At 40.7% G+C, this 12,357-nt stretch overlaps 1 protein-coding gene across 1 annotated transcript in view; it reads right to left on the reverse strand.

The window, feature by feature from the left end:
• Positions 1-685: 685 nt before the first annotated feature.
• The window catches only part of sart3 (spliceosome associated factor 3, U4/U6 recycling protein), a 62,233-nt gene continuing 50,561 nt past the window's right edge, over positions 686-12,357 (reverse strand). Inside the window, exons 16-19 of the mRNA XM_062543668.1 lie at positions 11,040-11,479; positions 7,623-7,775; positions 5,720-5,901; positions 686-1,516 (exon numbers count right to left, since the gene is read on the reverse strand). Coding sequence (XP_062399652.1) covers positions 1,351-1,516; positions 5,720-5,901; positions 7,623-7,775; positions 11,040-11,479 — 941 coding nt within the window. The 3' untranslated portion in view covers positions 686-1,350. The remainder of the gene's footprint in view (positions 1,517-5,719; positions 5,902-7,622; positions 7,776-11,039; positions 11,480-12,357) is intronic.

The raw sequence follows: 12,357 nt of genomic DNA on the forward strand, positions 1-12,357 counted from the left end.
TTTTTTCTTTTTTCAGGTGTGCTTTCAAGAAGCAGAGAGCATCAACAAATCTCTGCACTCAGGCGGTTTCAGATTTTCATGACAAATTGGCCACAGATAGAAAACGCTCTCTCTGCCTCCACTGATGTAGCCTGAGCTTCAAACAACTGATACGGCGCTGTCGCCTGCATCATCGCCGTCGCCTGATATTAGTGCTGAAACCTTTCAGAATTCTTCACTTTCTGCTGACGAAAAAACGAAAAGAAAAAAAAGCCCATTTGCCAAATTTGGTTTTACTCATTTGGAATAGGCCCAAACTGTTTGCCAAAGACCATAATCTCTGGCCCCAGCTTTATAAAAGCAAAAGTAGGCTCTGATTTAGCCTAGTCTAATGTATGACTTCAGTATCTTTAGTATCGTTCTGTAGCTTACAGTATTGCAACGCCTCTGAATGCAGTATGCTGCCCTGTGTACCGGCAATGCTACAGCGCCACCTTGTGGCGATAAGTACATTTCACGCAGCTGCGTGAATCACGGAAAGCTCGAATGACGTGGCCACTTCTAAATGGGACCCACTGTACACACCCAGAGCAGTGGGCCCTTAATGGAACCAGCAATCCTCAGTAACAAGTCCGTTTCCCCAACCAGTAGGCCACGCAAAGACCTGCTAATGCAGATGAGTAACAAAATTGACCAAATTGCATGGTTGTCATAAATCCACTTATCCATTTTTTTATGAAAAACAATTCTGATATAATTGAACCAATAATACATAAATGACAATGTAAAACTACCGTACAATGATAACTGAAATGTACATTCAGAAGTAAAAAGAAAAAAAAAGTATTTTTTCATAATTAATATTGCTTTCTTTTTAGGTTTTTGAATTATGTTTTGCTGGTAAGTTTTGATTTACAATCCAAATATAACTTCACTGACTAGAATCACAGTGTATTCATAGAAACTCTGAAGCACATTGCTAAGATACACCGGCATCAAGGATAGAGCTGGGTTAAAGCTTAAATGGGCCCTCACCAATTTGGAATTGACATTCAACTAACTACGTTACTGAGAACTAGTATTCCAGTGTGATATTCCCTTCTCAGTACCAGCAATTTAAATCTAAATTTAGCTAAGCTATTCATACAATAGTAAGACAAATAAAATATTTTAGCAAAATTGAAAAATAGAGTGATCTTAGGTCTGCAAGTGTTTCAGTTTAGACAAATCAGTATAATACATAGGCAGTAGTCATAGGGAATGCCCATTTACATTTCACAATTAACTTGCACATACATATCAGTTAAAATAACCATATCCAGAAAAAAATGTAAGTTAACACAAACAACTTATTGAAAAGTTGAAACTTCTTCACTTTTTCCGTAGTAACTCAGCAAAGTCCTGATTGGACATGGGCTTGTTTTGCGTTACTGCAAGTGGCTTGAGTGTGTTTCCATTTGCTGCTGTTGACTCTGGTACCAGCTGCCGATGCAGGGAACGTGGGAGAAGGGCGATCTGTGTGCGACCTCTCCCCCTGCTGTTAAAATGGGAACATGCTGCTCATTATTTCAGTTTAGGATGATGTTGATATAAAGCACAAATGTTTAACTTACACGACTTCTTTCACACAGAGAGAATTTGGCATTTATTATTACCACCGCTAGCATACCTATTGTAGCTATAGTGATCATATATTGTCATATAGTGATTGTGAAAGTGTTTTTCTTCTTTTTCTTTTTTTCCTGTCATCTACTTCCTGAATTGGTGGGCATGTAGCCCCAGTAGACTTTTAGGGCGTATTCACACCAGGAAGGTCCGTTAGTTTACTTATTTGGTCCGGACCAATTTTTTTTTCTTTTTTTCTTTTTTAGTGCGGTTCGCTTTCACACCGTGATTAATTGCAACCGGACCAGAATTTATAAACAAAAGCACATGTGCTAAGGTCGTTCAACCATTGGCTGGTAAACGTGTAGGTGGGGTGAAGAATAGGAAGCCAAAGTCAAAGTTGGCCCACGTAAATACTATGTTTGCGTACTGTACTCGTTATTATCCTAGCAATATAGTTTATACAGTTACAGCTTTGCAGAAGTGCTTGAGCGTCAAGACCGTTTGATGCAAGTAGTGTTGCTTTCGTCAACGAAAATTATGACTAAATATCGTCGTCAACGAACTTTTTTCACGTGACTATAACGAGACGAGACGCAACTTAAATGCTGGCCATGTGACGATGACTATAATTAAATTTATAAGGCAATATCGTTGACGAATAAAAACGAGACTAAATGTGGTTTACAAAATAAAAAACATGCTAACATCTCTCTTCATTTTCGAAGACCAGAAGGACAGGAATGTTGTAACATTATTTTGTGTCGTTTAGTCGTGTTATTATTTTGCAGCATTTCTGTTTCCTGCGTCTCACTTCAGGGGCGCATCAGGTTGCATGGTCTGATTATCATACCAGACGACCAGCGTTTCTCACGTGGGCCTGTTGGTCATATCCGGTGCTTCTGTCACTCATCTGATAATATTTGATCATGTAGCAAAGGAGCGGTAGATGTATAGCCTATCATTATCGCTAATAGAAGCTAAGAAATAGGCTACGTTCAGTCCGTTAGATTGGCAACTCTCTCAGTTCAACTTTGCACTAGGCTACTTATCTCACCTCCGCATGTAGATCTAATTCAGATGAAAATGTTAACAGACAACTGCAGATTTGATTTGTGTGTAGTTAGCCTATAAGCTTCTGTCCAGCTGATGCTGGCGCTGTCATATAGCCTACAATAATAACATTACTCCACCGATCAGCAACGAAGTTCTAATCATAGACACATTTTTAATGGAACCTTGGCTTAGTAGGCTATCTAATGTTGTGTGGGAATTGCAAGAAAACTATTCCTTACCAACCACACAAGTGCGCGTGTGTCGTTTATTTAAACGGTAGAAAAACTGAATCAAAGACGGTGCTGTTCATCAACAAAATCAGCATGGAGTTAAAACGTAATTTAAAGTCCCACGCATTTAAAGGGGCAGCGACCACTCAAGGTATAGGCCTGTAGCCTACCAAAACTGAGTGATGAACGTGAAATGCGTTTTGTAGGCTACAAAACACTGCATTAAGATGACAACTGTGTGTAACCACGCTTAGGCTACCTAGTTAATGGTGAAATAGCATCCAAATTTACAGCATTCAATAACCTAAGGACAACTTGATCTTAAGTTAAATTGTTCTCAGAAAAGGAACAGCAGGTCTACAGAATATTCCAAATAGTCCTTTCATGGTGACAGGGGGAGACCAAACTCTGTGTAACATACCTGATTCCACTGTCAATGTTCAGTGCCTATGTGACCTGTAATATTTGTAATTTTTTAATCCATGAAAATGTATCATTTCCTATTAAAGGGGTAGTTCAGAATTTTGGACATAGGACCTAATTTGCAGGTTAGCCAGTGTGATATTTATCAGTGGAGACCGTTATCTGCACATTTCATCCAGTCCTATAGTTTCAGAGTTCGCTGGTGCTATAGTGCCTGCCACTAAAAACAGTCTTACCCAGTCTATGGAGGAACAACCCCTTAAAATAGAATTGCATTAATAAAAAGATGCTAAAATTAAATTTTCATTGACTAAAACAAGACTAAAAGTCATTAGTTTTCGTCAACTAAAACTAGACGAAAATAAGACTAAAATGCTCATACTTTTAGTCGACTAAAACTTGACTAGACTAAAAGAGTATGAACGTGACTAAAACTGATAAAAACTAAAATGACAGCTTGACACAAAGACTAGACTAAAACTAAAACCAAAACAGGCCGCCAAAAACAACACTAGATGCAAGTTTAACAATATGATGCTCGTAATTTGGCAACGACGAAGACGTGCAACAAAACAGCTGAGAAGAGCTCTCATGTGTGTCCAACATGCTAACAGCAGGCCTACGGAAGACGGAACGGGTAGGAGATGCAAAATCAAATTATTGTTGGCAAAAAAGCGTTAGCCCATTGCTGCTTACAGCTGTTGTGCGTCACGGAGCTATCCTACATTTCCCATAATGCGCAAAAACTACGGGAGCTTGTCAAATCCAAAAAAGGTAGATTTCTGTAACTGGGTCGGATCGAGGTCGGTCTGCTTTCACACCATAAACGAACCGCCCCAGGGTTCGATAGGAACCGCTCCGAGACCACCTCCTCAGCTGGGTCTCGGTCCGCTTGTTTGGTCCGCACTAGAGTTCGAGTGATTGTATTCACACCAGTCAAAAAGGTCCGAACCAAGCAAGAAACGAACTTGAGTTCGTTTTAATCGAACTAAACAAGGCAGGTGTGAATACCCCCTTTCAGAAACATTTTGTTTCGTCCCCGGGGGCCACTCCATTCCCTCTGGCTCCCCCAAAACCCAAAAAACTCAGTTTTTCCTAAATAACTACCTGAACTGTGGCACCAAAAACTATTAAATGTTTATGGTATGTTGGTTTCAAGAGCCTGCATCAACTTAGTTTATAACTGGTCATTTGTGATTTGCACCCCCATAGTAAAAAATGAAAATGCAATATTTATGGCGATACAATAGTGCCAAAAAACACTTGCTCAATACATTCGAGCGTATTATATTATCAACTGCGAGCGCGCAAATTATCTCTGCGCGCGCACACTCAAAGGAAACTTCTCTCCGAGCGAGGAGAAATCTGTCCAGCGCACCAAACTGTCACTCAGCTCTCTCGAAGTTGATTTCTGCTCGCGCAAGGAAAGTTTCTGCTCCCCTGTGTCTCTACTTGGAGGCGGAACGGATTGGTTATGGTTATGGTTATAGCTATTTAGCAGACGCCTTTGTCCAAAGCGACATACAAATAAATAACAATACAAATTAAACACACACATACATTGGAATTGGTGCTGGCTCTTCTGTGATTGGCCGTTTCTGAAGAGCGAGATTTAATTGACAGCCCTCCTTTCAGAAGCAAGGGGATCCCCGAAGAACTTTCCTCGCACGAGCAGAAATATTTTTTGCGCGAGCAGAAATCAACTTCGAGAGAGCTGAGTGACAGTTTGGTGCGCTGGACAGATTTCTCCTCGCTCGGACAAGTTTCCTCTGAGTGCGCGCGCGCAGAGATAATTTGCGCGCTCGCAGTTGATATTTACGAGTGCGAAATAATAGTGTTTTTTGGCACTATTGTGTAGCCATAAATATTATATTGCTTTGTTCGCCCCTGTCTTCGGATGAAATGTTATGAACTGGACCAAATTTCAGGTGTATGATTAAACTGACATCCTCTGGGAGTATGCCAAGTTTTGAGGAATTTCATCCATGGGGGCTATAAAATAAATTAATTTATGTGTACATTTAGTGACTGTACACCCATCAGCCTGCAGAAGGGTTGCTGGTTAAGAATGTTAACACTCTGTAATGCGCCATGAGACATGTGTAATGTTTTGACGCTCTGTAAGTGAAATTAAATTAAAATTGAAAATTGTATACAATTAGTTTCATCAAACAGGAGATGTATTGAAGCAGTCATTGCAAACAAAGGCTCCCTCACCTACTAATCGATTTCAGCTTGCTTGTTCAATACTTGTACACCCCCCCACGCCCTCCCCACATCGCCCAGTCATTACACCTCACTTGCACTTCACATTTACTCTAATATTATTAAAACTCCAAAGAATAGCCACATTGGAAATATATTTACTAACAAAAAAGTTGAGTGTTGATTACTTATTGCCCAGACTGTGTTGAATTCAGACTTACGCTCCATGCGTCTGCTGCGGTGGCATAGATTTGTATTCTTTCCCAGAGGTGATCTCCATTTTTCTTCCAGGTGGATTACTGATGGCAACGGAAATGGTATAATTTTGAACATCCATTCCATCCATCTTGAGAACAGCCTGTGAAGCCTGGGCCTCATTAGCAAACTCCACATATGCCAGTCCCTGCATATAAAACAAACAAAGTTAGGGCCAGTGACATCTCAGCGATCATCATTGTTTTCAGAAACTGTATGTTTCTTGTCAAATCAAATCAGGCTCATTGGCCATGTATACTTGAGTATACAAGGAATTTGGCGCTCAAAATAAAACTTTACGATATTCTCCTGATACGTTAGTGGAATGGATTTAATGTGAATGTGCACATAAAAAGACGCAGATGCCCAGATCCGTTCATTGGGCGCCACGGATGTCTATCAAATGCGCATAGCTCATCCAACACGGTCTCACACCCAACTCGTCGAACGAGGACGCATGCCAAGCCCCCTGGCGTCAATATCGGAAGCCGAAGGTGCCCCCGCGCGTTCATATGCAACGCAAAGGGCTGCCATTGACATCAGTGTAAATCCTTTGGCGTTGGATGTAGACGCAAGAAGTCAACGGAAACTTCTCGGATGTTCTGTGATTGGTCACCAACATCAGGCGAAAATGTGGGTGTTAGTGTCCAGATTGCCTTAGCAGCGTGAATGAAATCACCGCGCAAGGCAGGATGGGAACACCCAGGCTATACCAGGCCTATGTCAAAAGCAGGTTCGGTTCGGATGAAGTTGGGAGGAATTTTCCACACCGTTTCCACACCGTGGTTATCAACCGTGATAATAATGATATTTGAAATGAACATGGTAATTGTTATCGTCAACATTTTTATCATGGTTTGCCGTTACACCGGTAATCGTTACATCTTTACTGTTAAGCGTTCAAAATCGTCCAAATGACTTCATGTGCAGCAGCTTTGCTGTAGGCTAGGCTACACGCTGTTGCTGCAACCCTGTGGCTACAACACAAAACTACATGGAGCAAGAACACCGGAGATTTCTAGCAAGAGTTAGCAAGCTAACTACCAATGCCACAACGCGACATACTCATAAGTTGCAGCTTCTCTCATATACAAATCAATATACATCAGAATATCCATATGAAAATATTCAGCAAGTAATGACAACTATCTAACTACTGTAGTACACTGATGATGCAAAGTTTGCTACCAAGCAAACTAATGAAACTAATATGGAATGTTTGGGGTTGTGTCGTGTTTAGGCGTTGTAGGCCTTCTTTGGGTCTACTGCTGTGGACATAACAAAAATTGAGATCTGTAAAACACATAGCTGAAACAATATTTGACTGAAATAGTAGCCTATTCAGAAGAAATTTGTTATATAAAAAATACTAAAATGTTTTGACTAAAACTAAGACTCCTTGAGTTTTCGGTAACACTTTACCTGACGGGTTCATTCATAACACATTCATAACAGCTGTCATGAACTGCACATGAAGCATTCATGAATGATTCATGAGACATGACTCAACATTCATACCAACACTTTCATGAATGTGGAAGACAAAACGACGAAAACTTGTGGAGGCCATTTGAGTATGGTGTCTCACTGAGATGATTCAAGCTTTGTGACATGGTGCGTTATCCTGCTGCAATTAGCCATCAGAAGATGGGTACATTGTGGTCATACAGGGATGGCCATGGTCAGCAACATGGCCTTTAAACATTGCTTAATTGGTGTCACCATCAGCCTGAACTGTTCATATGAGGCAGGATGGAAATAAATGAAATGCATGATTTGAACATTTAAATTGCTTAAGAATGTTTTCCTTGAGATGGTAGTTTGAGGAAATTGCTTAGTAGCATAGCAAGTATAGAGTTGCAGTCATACCTTGGGTTTGCCAGAGCGGTTGGTGACCAGACGGCTGGCTTTTATTGTGCCATGTGGTTTGCACAGTTCCTCTAGTTGCTGCTGAGTGCAGGTGTAGGGCAGGCCAGAGATAAATATCTTGTGCTTCTCCAATGATGGACTGTACTTGAATACCTTGCAGAACGAAAAGACATGATTGTTAATCCACTGAGACCACATCTGTCTCTAGCTGACCATTTTTGCATTACAAGGCTTACCGGTACCGGTTCAATTCCCGGCTTCAAACATTGTCCCTTTGAGCAAGGTACTTAACCCGAAGTTGCTCCGGGGACAATGGCCCTCATTTATCAACCGAGCGTAGAAACCAGCATAGATATGAGCGCAGAAATCGACGGAGCTCATGTGTAATGTATTCAACTTTTGAATCACTCCCATTCCAGCGTAAGAATAAATGTGTGTTGATAACTATGGCAGCTGGAAACAAGCATAATTTAAATATCACTTCCCTATAGATTGCTCATTGTAAAGGTTTCACACCCCTCAAATTTACGACATGATGGAGATGCATTATAAGTCCAATAAAGAAACATTTGTGACAGAAACACACTCAGAAACTGAATACACAAATAGAAACAGAAACACACGCAAATCAGAAAACACATTCTGAAAGCCTACTGCTCTAAAGTTCTGAAACCTGTCAACAATCAACAATCATTGTTGCTAAAAAAGTTTTTTTTTCTATAAAATCAATGACACCATGGTACAAACGGTGAATCTTACTGAGAACGTGTTTGTCTCCCATTCTACAAAGTTTGATCAGGTCAGGCCTCCCAAATAAGGCCTTGTAGAGAGTGTAAACAATCAAGGCCAAAATGACTGAGAACAATACAACTGAACAAAAAAATGTTTCAGTTATGGAGCCTCAACATTATGTAGACAAACGTAAATCTGAGTCTTTGATGCAACCATTTTTACCTCCGCAAGGAAGTTATGTTTCCATCGGGGTTTGTTTGTCTGTTGGTTTGTTTGTCTGTTTGTTAGCAAGATAACTCAAAAAGTAATGGATGAAAGTTTTGGGAGTGTCGGGATTTCGGAGGCATTTATTCGTTTTTCACTTAGCAGTGCAATGGCATGGTATGGCCACGTGGTGGCGATCTGAATAGTTAAGGTTCAAATGTATGACAACCTCTGCACCCTCTGAGTGCTTTTCTAGTTCTGGATTTTGTCTGATTTGACACGGAATGGAATGACCCTGTTCTAACATCAAAGGGTTACAAAAAGTCTGCAATAACAAGTGCCCTTCAAGCAGAAGACTACTTGGTGAGGTATCGGCAGGTACTGTAAGTTCTTGATGTTAACAGTTCTTCCAAAGCAAATAGGGAAAGAGTGTGTGTAATAAATACAGTGTGGGGAAAACGGATTGGGGAAAAATAACAAAATTGCAGGTAAATATTCAGTTAAAATATCTGAATGCATAGTGGGAGCAGCTAAAACCAAACATTCAAATATTTTTGACCAGCCTCGAACTGTATATGAATAATACAATTTACACTTTTCAAGCATAGAGCACAAAGTGCTACTGAACTAGCCTGGGTTTCCCATACTGCCTTGCGCAGTGATTTCTTTCTGGAAACTAACGCCCCCATGTTCGCCTGATGTTGGAGGCCAATCACAGAACAGGGGAGAAAGCAAGACCATGAAGAGCTATGCAGAGACGCATTTGATTGACATCCGTGGCGCCCAATGAACGGATCTGGGCATTTTTTCAAATACGAGAATACGTCTCATTTGAGAAGTGGGAGGCGTTAGCCAGGCTACTACTGAACAGCCTTTTTAAACAAACTCTCAGTACACGTCATCCAAGTTCTTGAAGCTTTATTTTATGTGTAGGGACCCTATTCATACTACTGCAGAAGTATGATGCCATGTTGAGCATTATTAGTGGTTAAAAAATGGTGGTTGGAATGTTTTGCGAATGGCCCGCAGTACTTTCACTGTTAGCCTTTGGGCTGTACTTCTTTGATCATTACATTACAAATGTATGTGGAATCTATAGGTAGCAATCATTATCCACAAAAAAAGCTTGAACACTTTTTGAGAAAATGACATCTGAACTTTGCTGCAGATTTAGAAGAGGGCGCAAATGTGGCAAAAATCAGAAGGGGGGTACCATGTTCAAAAATGTTTTTCTCTGGATGTATTAGGTATTAGGTATGTATTAGGTATACCAAGCTTTAGATGGTCAAGCAGAAATTTTCTCTAAAATCTGTTGAATTGAGGTGGAATGACCCATAGACAATAACAAAAAAAAACCTGATTGGGAAGTCAAAAATGACAAATGCAAACACCAAAAATAGAATTTCAAGCCCTTTTTGGGTCCGTGTAGGTCTACCTTACCTAAATATTGCCCTTGTGAATTGGATTATCTCCTCTGAAACAAAAATCAGGAATTACAAAAATATTACCCTTGTGAATCTCGAGTCGTTGGATGAATGGATTTTCATGTATTGATTTTGCAATTTCCTGAGACTCGCAAAAAAATACTTCGGTGGAGCCTCTCTGATAATGGTTAGGCCAAGCCTTCTTAAACTGCATGCGTTAGAAAGTTAACGTCAATGGAGATGTTCAAAATAACTAGCCTACTTTTTGGCTAGTTAGCAAACAAATGCACCCCCATTGTGTTCGGTTTTTTGACTTATGAAGCATATCTGTGACACCTGAAGTTGAACACTGCTGTTTCATTGAAAGAAGGTAATAAGCATTTTTCTCCCTCTCCATGCCCTGGCATCTCTGCTGGACTGACTGAGTTACGTTGCGTCATAAAAGCTGTGAGGTAAAAACGTGTCATGTCTCTTTTCTCCGTTTGTCACCAGCGATGTCTTATGGTGCCCCCTTGCTGTTGCAGTTGTAATTACAAATCCTGCACCGCAGTGCGGGCGGGAAATGTCCATTCTCAACCAGTGCCCACTGTAGGTCAAAGATCAGCAAGACTAGTTGTAAGTAGTGCTAGGAGAGGGTATGTTCTCAAAAGAGCTAGGTCTTCAGAAGTTTTTTGAAGATGGAGAGGGATGTCCCTGCTCTAGTAGGAACTGGTAGTGCGTTCCACCAAAGCGGAACACATGAAAAAAATGTGGATTGGCCTGAGCGTTCCGGTGGTAGAGCTAGACGTCGCTTGTCTGAGGATCGCAATGGTCGGGTGGTAGCATATGCCTGTATTAGGGCATCAATGTATCAATGTAATCTAGCTCTCGAGGGGGTTAAACTCATTGTCATGGTAAAAAAAGACCCTGGGATCAAATTACTCCAGAATTACAATTTTCTTTGCGAGCCATCTCTCGATCTTATTTTCATACATTCAACGAAAAAATGGGATGCCCAAATGTGAACAATTCCACAATTCCATATTTTCTAAAGAATTTTTTAGTCACATGGACCTACCTTAAAGTCTTGGTTCTTCTTCTTGTCTATGCATGGTGACACAAACATGGGCCTGCCCTCAAGCTCCTGCCGGTCCAGCTTCAGGGCTTCAGCAACAGCTAATGGGTCCTGGAACTGCACATAACAGTAACCACGAAAAGTTCCACGGCCTGAGAAAATAGGTCGAACCTGCTTTATAGTGCCACAGGTCTGAAAGATAGTTCCCAGTTGCTCCTCTGGGCTTTGTAGGGTGAAAGCCAGGTTGCTGATGAAGACACTGCAGTTGTCTTCCCACTTCTCTTGTGTAGCCTCATGCTGACTTGCCTCTGGTTGCACTCGCCGGTTTCTATTGGCAGCTCCAAAGTTACCCATGTCTTTATGATGGGGCTCTTCAAGACCAAACTGCCCAGTTTCAACCCCCTCTGGATCACCATCTCCACAATGTCGCTTAAGTGGGCGCTCTGGAATGGAATATGATTTTTTATGTCTTGTTACTTGGTTAGATTGTCAAGGTAGCTAAACAAAACATTTGAGGTTACCAGTAAATCGGCATTTCAATGACTGAGACCGACTTTAAAAAAAAAAAAGAAAAAAATCTAGAATTGCATTTCCAGTACTTTCCGGTGCTTTTTCCAGTAGGCCTATTAGCCTGTTTGATTTGCATTGAGCTCAATGAGCATCAAACAGGCTAATAGGCCTACTGGAAAAAGCACCATGCCAATCTCTAGCGATGGTGAAGGGTATGTGATGATGTGGGGCTATTTTAATTCCAACGGCCAAGGGAACTTTATCAGGATGCATAATATCCTGGATCCATGAAATAGCTGGCCTTAAAAAATAAAAATCTGCCTGCCCCTATGTTAACCGTATATGTTAAATTCCCATAGGGTTACATAGGGGGTAAAATACTTCCTTTCCCCCTAGCATTTAGGAAGAACATTTATTTATTTACGATACATTCTTCAATCTTCAATAAGTACTGGTGTACTTAGCGGTTTTATTTTTACTCATTTTTTGAATTATGACATTAAATCAATTGTCAAATGATGATTTAATATTCCTGTTTTAGCATGGTATCAAATACATGTGCTCCCCACTGTATATACATATATAATCATCAATGGAACAGACTAGCAAGTGTGCTGGAAGCTGAAGGTGTGCGTTATTGAAAATCATTCCTCGTGCCAACTGCTTTTTGAAAAAACAATGACTGCACCACAATCATTCATTCAGTCAAAAAATCAAAATGGCATGTTTGATCTGTTTGCTCAAATAAACTGCAGAGCAGTGACCCTTAGGCGGGGATCACATTAGCCAACAGCAAGCGGCAGCGGCAAGC

The sequence above is a fragment of the Sardina pilchardus genome, chromosome 8 (assembly GCF_963854185.1).
Source record: "Sardina pilchardus chromosome 8, fSarPil1.1, whole genome shotgun sequence".
Classification (NCBI taxonomy): domain Eukaryota; kingdom Metazoa; phylum Chordata; class Actinopteri; order Clupeiformes; family Clupeidae; genus Sardina; species Sardina pilchardus.